The sequence below is a fragment of the Terrapene carolina genome, unplaced genomic scaffold, assembly GCF_002925995.2.
Source record: "Terrapene carolina triunguis isolate 2854851 unplaced genomic scaffold, T_m_triunguis-2.0 Scaffold66, whole genome shotgun sequence".
Lineage (NCBI taxonomy): Eukaryota > Metazoa > Chordata > Testudines > Emydidae > Terrapene > Terrapene triunguis.
This window is the reverse complement of record NW_020664417.1, coordinates 72,576,929-72,594,143: the sequence shown is the minus strand read 5'-3', so window position 1 is coordinate 72,594,143 and position 17,215 is coordinate 72,576,929. Positions and strand designations below refer to the sequence as shown.

General features: G+C 37.5%; 1 protein-coding gene across 1 annotated transcript in view; it reads left to right on the top strand.

The window, feature by feature from the left end:
• SLIT2 (slit guidance ligand 2) overlaps positions 1–17,215 on the top strand; it is a 407,535-nt gene that overhangs the window by 371,942 nt on the left and 18,378 nt on the right. The window contains exons 29-32 of the mRNA XM_026648011.1: positions 9,937–10,030; positions 12,556–12,693; positions 12,788–13,028; positions 13,402–13,532. Of these exons, the coding sequence (XP_026503796.1) occupies positions 9,937–10,030; positions 12,556–12,693; positions 12,788–13,028; positions 13,402–13,532 (604 nt within the window). The remainder of the gene's footprint in view (positions 1–9,936; positions 10,031–12,555; positions 12,694–12,787; positions 13,029–13,401; positions 13,533–17,215) is intronic.

Here is a 17,215-nt window from a genome sequence, read left to right as displayed (position 1 = left end):
GTGTGCAAAGTACTTTTGTTACCTCACTGAATTCTTGCAGCATAAAGTATAAATGATCTGAATTTTCTTTCAGAACTTTAAAAATATCAAAATGTGAATTTTTTTGTGTTGATGAAAAACATAGTTTAAAATGGAGTATAAACTGTAGATGTGCTACTGTGCTCACAGGGTTCCCAATTCAAGTTTGAATGGATATTCCCCTTGTATAATTATGTCTCCTCATTGAAATATCTATTTTATATGAGATTAAAAGGAGAAAACATAATCAGAAAAAAGGTTGTAGTTATTGGAAATGTGTGAAACAAGTGAACAACATAATATATTGTAATTAGTGTAACCCACACAATCAAATTATTAAAAAGCTCAGGGGAGGTAAACTAGGATTCAAAGACTAAATTAAGCAGGTGTATAGAAATGTGATGCATATTTTATGCTACTTAGTTTACTAGTGTATATGAAAGTGCATTTAGCTGATCATAAATTACTAGCAGTATAAGTCTGTCTGTTTATTGCAGAGGCCTTTATATCTTAATTGTTAATTCAGTAAGAAAAAAGAGGAATAATAGAAATTAAATATTTCTCTCAGTTTAATGAAGTACTACACCAACCAGTTATATAACCTGATTTACACATTTCCAAATATATAGTATTTACACAGCCCTAGTGGTAACGAGTAAAAATTTAAATGCATCTAATGCACTTGGGCACCAGTTAAATATGGTTCTTAAGCACATGCCTGACTTTAAGCACCTAGGTAGCCCAATTTAAGTGAGAGGCATATCCGTTTAAGTCATGTGCCTAAGTACCCTGCTGAATCAAGGCCTTGGTATTGTGACTTATGAGAGTTTAAAGAGAAATGCTTTTATTACTCTCACCCTGGGTTGCTCCTAATAAAATATTCCAGTTAATGTAACTATTGTATCTCAAGCAATTGTAAATTATTATTTGAGCAGTGTGATCATTCCACTAATTATGATGCATTTCCACTCAAGAATAAAAGCCGGATCCTGAGAATGTGCACAATCCTTGGTAATGTGATTAGATTCATTTACTTCAGTGGGCCTGCTCCCATGAGTACTGTTTGGTATCATCAGGCCATAATTCATTATTTTTCTGCATGATGTTATATATATTTTTTTTAAATATTTATTGCACAGTCCTTACCTGCCAATACCTATTGTTGTTATTACATTAAACATTGTAATAACTAAGGTCTCAGTCTTGCACTGGCGATCCACTAGCATGGGATGTAAATGAACGGAATTCCACTGGTATAAAATTGGAATAATGCAGAGGTGAGGCAGAGTCAGAAGTTATATTTAAAATAATTTTGACAATCTGATTTTCAGTGGTTTACAATGGGACTTTAATACTCTGAGTTGTAATCTGCTTCCTAATGCCACTGAGAATTTTGTATTTTAATCTTAGGGCTGGTCTATACTTAGCCACTAGTTCGGCGGCTGGGGATCGAACTTCCGGGTTCGATTTATCACGTCTGGTCTAGACGCGATAAATCGAACCAGGAAGTACTCGCCGTCGACTGCGGTACTCCATCTCAACGAGAGGAGTACCGCGGAGTCGACGGGGGAGCCTGCCTGCCCCGTGTGGACCGCGTCTGAACCGCGGTAAGTTCGAAGTAAGGTATGTCGACTTCAGCTACGTTATTCACGTAGCTGAAGTTGCGTACCTTACTTCGACTTGGGGGGTTAGTGTAGACCAGGCCTTAGTTAAAACAACTTAAAACTTTGTTCTTTTGTTTTAATTGGCATGGTGCTTACAGTTTCTTTTATATTATGCTATATTTTCCTATTCATATGCCAAGTACTTTAATAGTTTTAGAGATGATACAGTACTTAGATTGTGTACAGTTTGTCAAACTCTCAACCTTCCAGTTTAACACCATATAGTTTAACTAGAACTAACATTCTCTAAAACAATCTGTTTGCTGTATGAATCAGATGTAGTTAATAACTAGTGACTTCAATCAAAAACATGAGGAGGAAAAACTGTTTAACTTTCATGGAAAGTAAAAAGACTGCAGAAATAGACTTACAATTTATGGTGGCCTAACACAGAATAAAAAATAATCACACACACACACACACACACACACACACACACACACACACATACATATTGCTTTGGAACACTGTATACTTTGTTATGGTGATTAAGAAAAAAATAGTAGTCAATTTTATTTTGAATATGTTCCTGGTTTGGATTCTAATATCCTGTTTGCCTTTGCTGCAGTGCTGATGGGTTTAAGAATATTTCTGTAATACCTTCAGATAATTTTCTTGGTTGGTACTTTGTCAAGTTATTTCATTTATAATTTCATTTTCTGTTACACCACCTCCCAACTCATCTGTAAATAATGTAGTAATTTACACATACAATTTACTTATCCAGTTATCCAAAATAACAATAATAATGATCTAAATCCTTTTGAACGTGATTGTATTGTTCCTCATTATTATATTGCTACTGTTTTTAGCTTTAGAAAACCTGGGTAATTGCTATTAAATATTCTCATTCAAGTAATTAACATAAATTATAATCTAGCGAGGACAGAAAACTAATATATAAGTCTGACCAGTTGATAAACTCTTCCCACTAGATAACCAAGGATCACCTATGGTAAATCAACCATCTTTAATATGTTGTTTGACAGTCCAAGTGTATAACATCCATTTTAGCTAACAAAAATATCTTTGATGAACTTTTAGGCCTTGTTCTTGAAATAGGATCTGTTAGCTTGGTCCCCAATGCCCACATAGAGTCCCATTTACTTGAGTGGAATTCTATTGGAGGATTGAGGTTGAGCACAATAATTAAGCAACATATCTGATGCATAAAATGATGTTTCCTGTTCCTAATTAAACTGTGGAATTATTTTATAGAATTGTTTTTGATATTTTCTGCAAAACTGACTATTTAAACTAATTAATCTATCATTGCTTGATCTTCTAAATGATTTAGAAAATATAACACTTGTTGTATAGCAATTTTCTAGTCTTTAAGAATCTGATCACTTGGCAGGGAACTTATGAAAGTCACAGTTATCATTTTACTAAATGGGTGAATGAGTGTATGACTGTACACATGTAACATTGAAGTGAAACTTTGTTGAATTTAAAGATGCACAGTAGTATCACAACCATTTTTCTTACCTGAAGTATGTTTAAAAAAATGGGAGCTACAATTCCTGATTTAGGTGGCTTTCCAAAATTTTCCTTCCAAATAAAGACAAAAGACATAATCTGCCATTTCTTTTTGTAGGAGTTTCACTTTTGTCACTATCTCTTCCTTTTTGTAAATTAATTTTCCCCCTTTCATCTTGTCCATACTGATTAAATTCTGGAGAATTTAGAACTTCAGTCTTTGTCCCTCTATTTACTCCCTTAGGAACAACTTTTCAGAAGTGTTCTTCAAATCATTACACCTAAAAAATTTGCTACTAAGTTTTTCATGCTTATTCTTCAACAGCTACAAGGCTTTTTTATTATTTAATTTTTAGTTTATTTTTTGTATTCATTTATATTTTGGTTGCCTACAACTGTGCTTATGCAAATACTTAGATGGGCAGTTAGGCATTGTATCTCCTATTTATTTATTTTTATGTTTTTTCTCTTGTATATATGTAGATGCAAAAATAACATTTCAGGAGTGCAAATTTTGGAGGCCACTCTAAGGCGTCTTTGAAAACTTTGTTCTTAGTTCGCTTCTCTTGTCTGTAAATCTTTCAGAATATCCATGGTTGTTTTGATCACATAGACCATATTTACTCAAAACCTGGCCCTTTGTTCATACGGTTCTTTATGTTCTTTCTTCACCACATTGGCCACAGGATTTCCACTTCCTTGCTGTAGTGCAGTATTTCCCTTCTTAGATTACCTATTAATGTACTGTTTGAACTAAATATTTCTGTCTGGACTGACTTCTTGATTTACTTAACAATTTTGTCCATTTTCCTCATTGGGTTTTTGAAATAAATATTTTCAAAAATGTAAGGAAATATTTTCCTTCCTTTCATACTCCCAGAACACATTATGTAGTATCCCTTCAAGTCAACAAGAGTCAGGAGACCTTTTAATTGGACAATAGGTTCATACCCCAGTCATTGCACCCTCTATATATTGTGCAAAGCTTCCATAAAAAATCAAACTTTTACCAGGTCCTCAGAAGTGGTTGCTGATGTTTTCAGACCATTTGGCAACTGTAGGCTCAGATTCTAGCAAAGTTGGATTGATCTTATATTATCAAGCGAAACAATACAAAACTGTATTTGCAGCTGAGTTTCACTTTTGGCCTCCACCTTCAACTGTACCCAGTATCCACTGGCCACAGATAGAGGATTGAGCTTTAAACTCCCTTATCCGTGAGGGATGTTGGCCTTCTGTGTAGTTTAGAGCAAACTGGAGCCATTTGCCAGCTGACAATTACTAGAGTGCAGTATACTCTTGTCATGCCCCCTTTACCTCAGTACACCCTCCATGTCCAGATCTAGAGGGTTAGGAGAATTGCACAGTGTTAAATTCCTGTTCCACAGAGAAGTCTGCCACATTTGGCAGTCCCCCAGGCAATTTAAAATGTCAGGGCCAATGATAATATGCCAGTAATAATGCAGCCTTTGGCACAATCTCTAACCAGTGGAACAAGCAAAACATGTTTGAAGAAGTGGGGGTTTTTACCCACGAAAGCTTGTGCCCAAATAAATCTGTTAGTCTTTAAGGTGCCACCAGACTCCTCATTGTTTTAGTGATAATGGAATTATTGTCCATGTTATATCAATGTCAATTAGACAGGATTTTTCTAGGTATTACGGGTTTTCAATACTGAATTATTTCTAAGGGTCCTTTGTGAAGTCTGTAGGATTCCAAATTTTGTCAAGTTACTTATTGACTCTTGGGAGCTAGAAAGTCCCCTGGTATTCTGGAGCTGGGATTGCCTTCTTACCTCATTAGGCATATAGTGCCTGATACTGAAAGTTTTTGAAAGCCTCTGGTGCATGAGTAAGAAGAAAATCCAACTTGGGGGCATTTATAGGAGGTTTTGTACCTGAATCTTGTGAATACTGAGTTTCAGTAGCATTTTGCAGGGACATCTTCATATCACTCAGGATCAGGACATAATATATTATGTGATTCCACAGTCATATAATTTAATGAAGAATTGTGCTCCAGAAGTAAAAAAAACCTTTCATTTAAAAAATGTTTCTAGCCTATAGAACACACATAAATTAAGTAAATAAAACAGGTTTTTTGTTTGTTTCAGTTTATGATCACGGGAGTTAGAATTCTCTCAAATTCTCTGCCAAGATGTATTTCACCCTTTAAATATTAAAAAAATTTTACCTCTGTAATCTCTTCGTCAGTCAGTTCTGCAAGTTGATTTTATGTGTGTGAAGAATTACTCCCTCTTAACCATTTATTTATTTGAATACCACTCCTTCAGAAGAGAAGGGTCTGTGTTTGGTTTGATATTGTTATGTTGTGGGATTCTTTTTTAGAATTCTTTGTGCACTGATCTAATAACAATCTTGCATTTGACAGACAGACAAGGCAAGAGGCTTTGGGGACAGAATTCAAGTCCTGTGGGTTAGTCAGCCCTAGTGGCCTGTGTTTGAACTTTCTTCAGTTGCCCGTATATATTGATTAAATAATATTATTATTGGCAATTTCCCTGAGAACCATCGAGCAGCCTGTGTCAGGAGATCATTGTGTTATTAATTCATATACACATTGGCATGGCTTTATGAGATTGTCAGTCTGTGTCATTAAGACAGTGCAGCTCTACAGGAAATATGTCTTAATAGATTGGCAGTGGGCTACCAAACCCCTTTGGAAAGCTTTGCATGGAATTTGTTGGTATGGATTTTCTGATGGCCAAGTCTAGATCTGCATTGCTGTATGTTGAATACTATTTGTGTGAATTTTCTCAGCTGCAAGTCTAGTTCTCCAGGGTGAATACTAACACCCCAGTTTGGGACTGAACTGTAGATTAAGTTAACGCTTGCCATGGAATTGAAAAACAAGCTCTTCTACAACAGATGGCTGCAAAGTACTTTACAGGTTGTCTTGACTTTACCTCTAGTGCTTGTGAATGGCTTGTTTTGTTTAGAACAGCACAAACATAAATATTTACACCTTATTTCCTGTTTGAATTTGTCTAGCTTCAACTTCCAGCCATTGGATTGTATTATATCTTTCTCTGGTAGATTGAAGAGCCCATTATTAAATATTTGTTCCCTGTGTAAAAACTTATAGACTGTAACCAAGTCATTCCTTAGCCTTCTCTTTGTTAATCTAAATAGATTGAGATCTTTGCGTCTTTCACTATAAAGCTTCCTAATCCTTTAATCATTCTCGTGGCTCTTCTCTGAACCCTCTCCACTTTATCAACATCCTTCTTGAATTGTGGGCACCAGAACTGGACACAATATTCTAGCAGCAGTCATGTTAGTGCCAAATACAGAGGTAAAGTAACCTCTCTACTCCTCCTCAAGATTCTTCTGCTTATGCATCAGAGGATAGCATTAGCTCTTTTGGCCATACAGTCACATAGGGAGCTCATGTTCAGCTGATTATCCACCACAACTCCCAAATCTTTTTCAGAGTCACTGCTTCCCAGGATAGAGTCCCCCATCCTGCAAGTATGCCCTACGTTCATTGTTCCTAGATGTATACATTTAGCCATATTGAAATGTGTACTGTTTGCTTGCACCAAGTTTACCAAGAGATCCAGATTGCTCTGAGTCAGCAACCTGTCCTAGTAATTATTTTTGTGTCATCTGACAACTTTGTCAGTGATGATTTTATGTTTTCTCCCAGGTCATTGATTTAAAAAAAAGGTATTTGGCATAGGGCCAAGAATAAATCCCTGTGGGACCCCACTGGGGAAACACCCATTGATGATGATTCCCCATTTAATGTGTGCCATGTTAATTTTATATCATTCAGGTTTTTTAATCAGAATGTTGTGCAGTACCAAGTCAAACACCTTACAGAAGTCTCTAAGTATATTACTTAAATACTAGTGCCTTTAACAACCAAACTTGTAATCTTATCATAAAAAGATATCAAGTTAGTTTGATAGACTCTATTTTCCATAAACCCATGTTGATTGGCATTAATTACATTACTGTCCTTTTAATACTTTATTAATCAAGTCCTGTATCAGCCACTCCATTATCTTGCTTAGAAGTCTGTCTCAGGTGTTGGAGGAGCATAGGAAGGGAAGAAGAATGGTTACTGTGTATAACCTCAGAAACTCACTCAGCACATGTACCCCTTACTCCTTCATATTCACAGATTTCCTTCCGGTCAGACTGGAGATGCTAAAGATCATGGTCACAGGCATTTATATCTCTTCCATGTTTTTTAATAGAATATATGTCCAAATCCCCCTGGCTGCCTGGAAAATGTCATCCGTTGCCTTGAGTATTTATAGAGATCTAAAACACAGTGTTCTACGAGTGTGGCACATGCCCAGCAAAAAATTACCCACTCCTTGACCACATAAAAAGATATGATAGTAACTAATATGCTGAATAAAGAAACAAGGCTTCTCTCTTGGTTACTGTAAAGTAGTCACAAAATAAAATCTTTATTGTAAACATTATTGTAGATTGTTTCACATGATTATAAGGAGGAATAAGTGAATGATTAACTATGTGAATTAGCTGCTTTTTTTATCAGATACATCCAGGGCACAACAATATTTGGATTTACATACACACTTCTTTTCCAATGCCACTCTCCCAAAAAGTATATTCTAACCCACACTAGTATCTCTTATCTTTCTCCCTTCCCCAACTCTCTCACCCTTTAAGGAAAAAAGTCCCAAATGGTACTGTCCCACTCCTCACCTCATGCCTCCTTCTTTGTCCTCCTGCATCAATTTTCATGTCCTGTAATAATCGGGGAAAGAGGCTGAAGCCATTGTGTACTACTTCCCTATGTATGGTGGCAGTTGCATGGAGCCACTGTAGGAAACAGACAGTAAGCACTGATGGGTGAGAGTGTGGTGTCAAAGCAGTTGGATGGCAGCTTTCCTGCTTCCTCACAGCAAAGGGCCACTTCAGTAGTGAGGATGAGTGTTTGAGACCCCCAGTCTTCTCACCTTTTCTTCCGTCAGTACCCCGTGTTGCTTCTCCTCTGCTCACTCTACTTCCATTGCTAATTGGAGCAAATACCAAGAGGGGCAATCCTTGGAATCTACAGGACCCACTAGGATTTGTGGATCCCTAAGCACAGTATGGGCAGGATATATGCCCATTAATTATATATGCGTGTATATATAATATCACTATGTGTAATTTGCTCATGTTGAACTAGGGGGAAAAGAATATTGATGGCCTGTTTGTATCAGTGAGAGAAAATAGAGGCAGTAGTGTATTCCTAGTCACCACAAGTAGATAATTACATTAAAGTGCAAAATATTTTAAGTAGGGCTGTCAGTTAATTGCAGTTAACTCACACGATTAACTCAAAAAAATTAATCGCGATTCATCGTCGTTTTAATCGCACTGTTAAACAATAGAATACCAATTGAAATGTATTAAATATTTTGGATGTTTTTCTACATTTTCATACAGTATTCTGTCCTATAATTGAAATCAAAGTGTATATTATTTTTATTACAAATATTTGCACTATAAATATGATAAAAGAAATTGTATTTTTCAATTCACCTCATACAAGTACTGTAGTGCAGTCTCTTTGTTGTGAAAGTGCAGTTTACAAATGTAGATTTTTTTTGTTACATAACTGAACTCAAAAACAAAACAACATAAAGCTTCAGAGCCTACAAGTCAACTCAGTCCTACTTTTTGGTCAACCAATTGCTAAGACAAAAAAGTTTGTTTACATTTACAGGAGATAATGCAGCCCTCTTCTTATTTACAATGTCACCAGAAACTGAGAACAGGCATTTGCATGGCACTTTTCTAGCCGGCATTGCACGGTATTCCGATGCAGAAACTACAGAACCCAAACCACCAAAAAAGAAAATCCACCTTCTGCTGGTGGCATTTGACTCAGATAATGAAAATGAACATGTGTCGGTCCGCACTCCTTTGGATTGTTATCAAGCAGAACCCATCGTCAGCATTGATGCATGTCCCCTGGAATGGTGGTTGAAACATGAAGGGACATATGAATCTTTAACGCATCTGGCACGTAAATATCTTGCGACGTCGGCTATAAGAGAGCCATGAGAAGAACGCCTGTTCTCACTGTCAGCTGACGTAAACAAGAAGCGGGCAGCATTATCTCCTGCAAATGTAAACCAACTTGTTTGTCTGAGTGATTGGCTGAACAAGAAGTAGGACTGAGTGGACTTGCAGGCTCTAAAATTTTACTTTTTTTATTTTTGAATGCAGTTTTTTTGTACATAATTCTACATTTGTAAGTTCAAATTTCATGATAGAGATTGCACTATAGTACTTGTATTAGGTGAATTGAAAAATACGATTTCTTTTGTTTTTTTTACAGTGCAAATACTTGTAATCAAAAATTAATATAAAGTGAGCACTGTACACTTTGTATTCTGTGTTGTAATTGAAATCAGTATATTTGAAAATGTAGAAAACATCCAAAAAATATATAAATGGTATTCTATTATTGTTTAACAGTGCGACTAATTGCAATTAATTTTTTTAATTGCTTGACAGCAACCTAATTTTAAGTGCAAGAAATTGCATTTATACTGTTGACTCAATGGGAAAGACCAGTCTGGAGACGCTGTTTCCTGAAGGATATCAGGAAAAATCAGAATACATCAATCGCTTACATATTATAAAGTATAGAATTTTTCCATGTTAACAATTTAAATCACAGTGGCTGATTATAGTAAGCGTTGCTATTGAGAGAAAGACAAATTTTGTCAGGGCATTGTGGTATTCGCCCTGAACTGACAGTGTATATTATGTTGCAGGTGAGTTGTGTGAGGAGAAACTAGATTTCTGTGCCCAAGACTTGAACCCTTGTCAACATGACTCAAAGTGCATCCTGACACCCAAAGGATACAAGTAAGCATAAAATATTGTCATAGTTCAACTACACTATTTCTACCATTCTCTTATTCTACTCCAACCCTTCAGGGTTTGTTTTCATGTGGGTCAATTCTGCTATCAATACATATTCATAATAATTGTGATCACATATCAATGGCAGAACCTGACCCATTTGTTTTCATATACACCTATGTATTAACTTGAGAAGTATCTAGTGAATTAACTGTTTTTTCAGTAGTGTGGATTAAATAGGACCAATGAAGAATGAAGAGTTTCATTCTCCCTGACAGTCTACACAAAATCCTTTTGGAAACTTGGACTGTGAAGGGAATAATTAAGTTAAATTAAAGAGGGATTATTGTACTGCTTTGTGAGTAGTAATTACAAGACAGGTTATTAGTAAGACACATTGAAGCCATTATAAAATAAGGAAGTTCATCACCAGGAAGACTAATCTTTAATTACAAGACATCCTTATTAACATTAATTAGTATGCACTCTTAAAAAGTATTTTAATGGACTTTAGATTAGTAGATTTAGGGAACCTGCTGCTTTCAACTGTCATTCATGAGCAACCTGTTTTATGTGATATATTTTATTGTGTTCAAAATCAGCTTATGCCATTAAAATTGATATTCTTAGCACATTTTAAATAACAGGTTCTTTTAAAAAGGCAGACTTTATTTGGAAATATTCAAATGTACATTCAGTGGAGCTAATGATTGTTGGATCAAAATATTAAGAGTTATTTTGATGAACATTGTTGTACATTATATGCATTTATTCATTTTCATATTGTCAATCAATAAAACTATTGTTGCTTCTTGTACTTTGTCACATAGAACATAAAACTTATGTATTACACTTCGAGATTTTAAACCAGAAAATGACACATTCAGTAGCTTTGAGCATGTATCTCACTTAGTCAGCTTTTTAACTTCTTAATAGTGTGCTTTATACTCGTTTTTCCTTCACTTACTCAATTCTTTTTGTCAGATAAAAGACTTAAGACAGATTTGGATACATTTTTATTGATGGGCCTAATTTAAAGAGTTATAGGCATTTAAATTTAAATTCAGTACTTCTAAACAAGTTGTAGGCATAAAAGTATGAGACTGAGTGAAAAATCAGTGAGGTAATCACAAAGACTGATGTAGTTAGGAGTTTGGTAAAAGAGAGAACATATAGTTAACTTTTAGACAGCTGTGTTATTGCAAGTATGGATTTGTAATCTTGTCCATTGATCTGTGAGCTAAATAATTCTGAGCACTCATTCAACTTAATGTGTGAGGCTTTAACTGAAGAACTCCCATTAACGTTAATGATGAGATTTGCATTGTCAAAGCTATGCATACAGTATTGAAAATACACCACTTCAAGTCAGTTTTTATTTTCTTATGTTAAATAAAATAAAAATAACCATACTGCGACCACTTTGATTCATAGGCAACAGAGTTAGTTCTTTTAAATTCTGTTAGCTGAAATTTTAAAAAAACAGTTACGATCACTCTAACATGCCTGTGTAAATGCAATGTTGCATCATTCATTGTTGTCTAATAACTGACAAAGAAAATATTCTGCACAAGAACACAAGTCTTGGACTATTTTTCTGACTCCTAGCAACTAAGTTTACCATATTTACTTATTTTGAGTGGATGTACATTACTCACATATTCCAAGCAGAACTATCAGAATGATTCATGAGGGCCCTTCAGATTTACACTAAATATACTTGATATAATATCAGGTAATCAGTAACCACAATGTAAAGGGTAAAATATAAGACCTGGTAGTAATGGGGGACTTTACCTATCCAGATATCTATTGGAAAAGTAATATGGCAAAACCACAACATTTCCAGTAAGTTCTTGGGGACAACTTTTTGTTTCAGAAAGTGAAGGCAGTAACCAGGAGGGAAGCCATTTTAGACTTGATTCTGATTAACAGGGGGATTTGGTAATGAATCTGAAAGTGGAAGGCAATTTGGATGAAAGTGATCATGAAATGATAGATTTCATGATTCTAAGGAAAGAGTGAGAGCAGCAGAATAAGGACAATGAACTTAAAAAAAGCCGGGAGCAGGGCCACTGCTCCAGGGTTGGGGGACATGGACAAGGGTAAGGGGGCCGAGGCTGGGGCCACAGCTGGGAGCGGGGGCAGGGGCAGGGGCAGGATTGGGAGCAGAGCCGAGGCTGGCAGCCTGGGGCCGAGGTGGGGCCAGCAGCCAGGACTGGGGCCAGGAGCAGGGCCAAGAGCAGAGCTGGATGCCCCCGGAACATTCCTCTGTGCCCCCTAAAGGGATGCGCCCCACAGTTTGGAGATCTCTGATGTAATTAATCAGTATATACAGGCTCTCAACACCATACTAAAGTTATATTTTAATAGTGCATTACGTTAAAATGTGACTCGAAAAATTGATTTTCTAAATAGTGCTGCACTTCAGAATGAGTTCATAAAATACTCCATCTCTGGCATTTTCTTATGTATATTGTTTTTATAGACAGGCATAGAACTAACCAATATACTTTCCTGTTCAATAGATGTGATTGCACACCTGGATATGTAGGAGAACACTGTGATATTGACTATGATGACTGTCAAGACAACAAGTGTAAAAATGGAGCACAGTGTACTGATGCAGTGAATGGGTATACATGTATATGCCCGGAAGGGTACAGGTGAGAGAGACTTGAAGACAGGACAAACATTTATATTTTTATCATACCACGGGGTGATTTTGTCTGAAATACTGGTTTTTGTGTTTGTATTTAGTGGCCTTTTTTGTGAGTTTTCACCACCAATGGTTCTCCCTCGCACCAGCCCTTGTGATAACTATGAGTGTCAGAATGGAGCTCAGTGCATCATAAAAGTAAATGAACCGATATGTCAGTGTTTGTCAGGTTACCAGGGTGACAAATGCGAAAAGCTGGTCAGCGTAAACTTTGTGAACAAAGAATCCTACTTGCAAATTCCTTCAAGCAAGGTCCGCCCTCAGACCAACATCACTCTGCAGGTAAGAAGGGGTACATTGGCAAGAACTGATCTTGAGCTATGGTCATTTTCTTCATCGTAAATCACTGCAAGTTGACATGTGTCCTGATCATGTATCATGGGGGAGAAATACATACATATAAAACAAATGCATACATACAAAAGTTGTCATTAGTCAGTTAAAAACGTTAGACTCTCTGACCTACAGAGAACTAGAATCACCATTGAAATTAGCATCACAACTGATGGATGTTTATCATCTGACTATCCCAATTAATGTTTTATAACAAAGAAAGAAATATTGGTAATGACCATGGGAATGAGTGCAACCCATTTAGCATGTCAGGTTTATTTGGATTCATTTCCTTATAAATTAGTGTTTCTTTTTTCACTAGATTGCCACAGATGAGGACAGTGGAATCCTGCTGTACAAAGGTGACAGAGATCATATAGCAGTGGAGCTGTACCGTGGTCGAGTGAGGGTCAGTTATGACACAGGATCTTATCCAGCATCTGCCATTTACAGGTGAACCCAAATACAATAAATTACAGTTCAAGACAAAACGTGTATGATCTCCTGCTGTCTGGGGTCTAACGTCAGATTTTGCAGTAGACATTTAGAAGAAGGAATATTTTTTGACAAAATGTAGTGTCAGACTTTATGGAGTTGAAAGACTACTACTTCTTAAGCACATAATTTCAATTGGAAAATTACCTTAATATGAAAAATGGTATATAGAATGGTATGTGTTAAACTGAAAAGAAAGGGTAAGTTTCTACAAGATATTTACACTTCTTTTTTTTTTTCCAGAACAAATACATGCAAACAACCTTTCTCTTTTATTCTTCTTCACAGGTGATTTCCTAGTCTGTAGTGTGGCCTAAAAGTTAGTGTTACCTGAATCACCTGAAACTCCATAAACAAAAGTGAAATTGCAATTTCTCTGTGTCCTCCATGTCAGACATGCCTCTACAGTGGGGCATTTCCCTCCATTAGCAACTGGAGGCAAACTAGATCTTTGGTTATGAGCCAGGGTTTAGGACCAGCTCTGAGAAAGAATTTCCCTCTGCTTCCAAACCTGTGCAGACACAGGCTCCACATTTCCTTTTGTAATAAGCTTTCCATAGGATTTTTGGACTATTTTAAACTACATTTTTCTAATTTTCTTCATTGGCTTTTAGGTTTTTCCTCCTCAAAATTACTATCTTCAAAAATACCTTCTCCTAGGTTTCTGAGGAAACTTCATGGGGAAGCACCATGGGGCAGCACCCTCTCTTTCCTCAGAATTGTCAGATTGCGACTGCAAGGGGAATCAAAAGGCCAAAAGATTTCACCACTATTTGACCCCAACTACCACCACCAAGAAAGCTCCCAGGTGCAAATGTAAGAGCTGAGCTGGTACTTAGGTTAGGTCCACACCAAACCAGTTAAACAGGCTGCAAGGAATCTTCCCTCTCTGAAACCAGGCCAAAAGCCAGCAGCATAGAATCCTGAGTAAGCTTTTCAAAGCATTCTTCCCAGACAAAATCTTTTCAGCGTTTTCAGAAAGGAAACACAAAAGGGGTGTGAACACAACTAAAGCAAACTCATTTTAAATCTGCGTTGAACCCTCATGATCTTTTTGGTTTGGTTTTGCAGTATTGACTTATCTCCTACTCATGGTTATTATGACCATATTTATGTGGGTGTACAATAAATGATAAATATTTGATGGAAATTGTAGAAGCTGTCACCTATTTTACATTTTGTAGGGGACATTTTATTTAAAATAAATGAGAAAACAGAATTAAAAACCTAATTTTTTTCTCATGAGGGGGTAGGAAGAGGGGATCAGACCAGGCTAACTCCCTTCAGAACCTGGCTCAGGTAAGGAGGGCAGGGTCACATCCCTGTAGATGGGTTTGGAGCTCCCAGATCATGGCACACACATGAGAGAGGAATGTGGGGCTCACAGGCACCTTGCCCCTATTCTGCTCCAGTCCCCCTGTCACTTACCCCTGTATCCCCTTTTCCAGTGTCCCACCCTCTCCACTCCTTATATTTCACTCTAAGACAAGACTGCTTTCAATACAGTGTGTTCCCATTCGTCCTTCCTTCTGTTCCTAGAGTGTTTTCAAAGGTCTTTGTCAGTGATGGCAGCTTACCTTCACAGAAAAATAATTCTAATATTCCCACATCTCAACGATTGGGGCATTTTGCTGAAGGGGCATTCTTACAACAAGACCTTGTTGGCCACTCAAAAGGCCATATCACTGTTTCTCAAACTGGGACTTCAGTTAAACATTCAAAAGTCCACTTTGACCCCATTGCAAAGATTGGAGTTCATAGGAGCTTACCTCAGTGCAGTAACAGCCAGAGCCTGCCTCCCAAAGCACAGGTTTATAACCCTATTGAATTTAGTCACCACAATTCAAGTCAGGCCCCAAACATCAGTCAAAAACCTACATCAGTCTCCAATTGTTGGGGCATGTGGCAGTTGGTACTTTTGTAATAAGCCAGGCAAGGTTACACATGCAGTGCCTGCAGGGGTCACTCAGAACTCTTTATTCTCTGAGCAAACACAGCTTGAACAGACTAATCTCGATTGGTGGAAAGACCCTGACAACATTTGCACAAGAGCATCCTTTACTCAACTGTCCCCAACAGTTGTAATAACAACAGATGTAGCTCTGTGGGGATGGGGCGCACATCTTGACACACACTGCTCAGGACAGGTGGTCATCTCGTGAGACCCCTCTACACATCAACTTAATGGAACTCAGGGCAATCAGGAATGACTGTCTCTATTTTCTGCCATTGATCACAGGCAAATATGTAAAGATCATGACAGACAATATGACGCATGTTTTATATCAACCAAGAAGGGGGAGTCAGAAGACCCTCCCTCTGCACTGGAGCAGTGAGACTTTGGAACAGTGTTGGGGCATTCCGCAGGTAGACCTCTTTTTCACTGCTATGAACAGGAAGTGTTCCCATTTGTTTGAGAGGGGGACTAGGTCACCACTGACTGGGAGATGCCTTTCTCCTTCATTGGACTCAGGTCTGTTGTATGCATTTTCCACAACACCTCTAATGTCGGTGTTGATCAAAATAAGGTAAGACAAGGCCAGAGTTACGCTGGTGTTTCAGACATACCCGCTACAAGCATCGTTTCCTTACCTCATCCACTTGGCAGTTTGTCAATTAATCACCCTCCAGGCTACCCCTCATATTCTCTCTCAGGATGCCAGTCATATTCTTTACCCCAGCCTCCAAGTTCTTTGCCTCAAAGCATGACTTATTGATGGTTTGTGGGGTTAAAAATACCCTGTTCTGAAGAATTGAAAAGAGTAGGAAGTACCTGTACCCTACCTGTAATGCTTATCTACAGCAATGGTCAGGAATCAGCCACTGGTGCAGTCTAAGACACCTTTCACCTGTGTCCTTGAATTAAAGATGATGTGGCTGCCTTTGAGTTCTTTGAGTGTACAGTTGCTCATCATTACAACCTTTCATTCCCTGGGTGGAAGGTTTCTCAGCTTTTGCAGAGCCAGCGATGGTAAGGTTTCTCAAGGGTTTGAGGAATCTCTTCCCACAAGTCAAACATCTTACCCAGATTTGGGACCTTAATTTGCTGCTTAGATGCCTATGAGACCTCCCTTTGAGCCAATGGCACCCTCTTCTGTACTTAACTTATCAATGAAAATGTCCTTCATGGTAACCAATACATCTGTTCGAAGAGTTGGAGAGATAGGGGCTCTAATGATACATCACCACTTCACAATATTCTTCAAGGATAAGGTTACATGACAGCCACACCCCAAATTCTTACAAAGATGTCTTCTGAGTTCCATATTAACCAGACCATTCATCTTCCAGTTTTCTTCCCTAAACCACACTGGACTAAGGGAGGATGTGTGGTACTGCAAACACTCAATGTCAAGAGGGCATTAGCCTTTAACCTGGACAGGACTAAACCATTTAGAAAATTTCCCAGGTTGGTTGTCTCTCTTGCTGACAGGTCTAAGGGATCCTCAATTTTCAATCAAGACCCTAGATAGATATCTGGATGCATTATCTCTTGTTCTCAAGCTAATAATATTCAACCATTTTCTAGGGTCCTAGCCCATTCAACAATACCCCTTTCTACTTCTGTGGTCTTAAGAATGTCCCCATTGCTGAGATCTATAGAGCTGCAACTTGGACCTCCATACACACTTCTTTGAAAC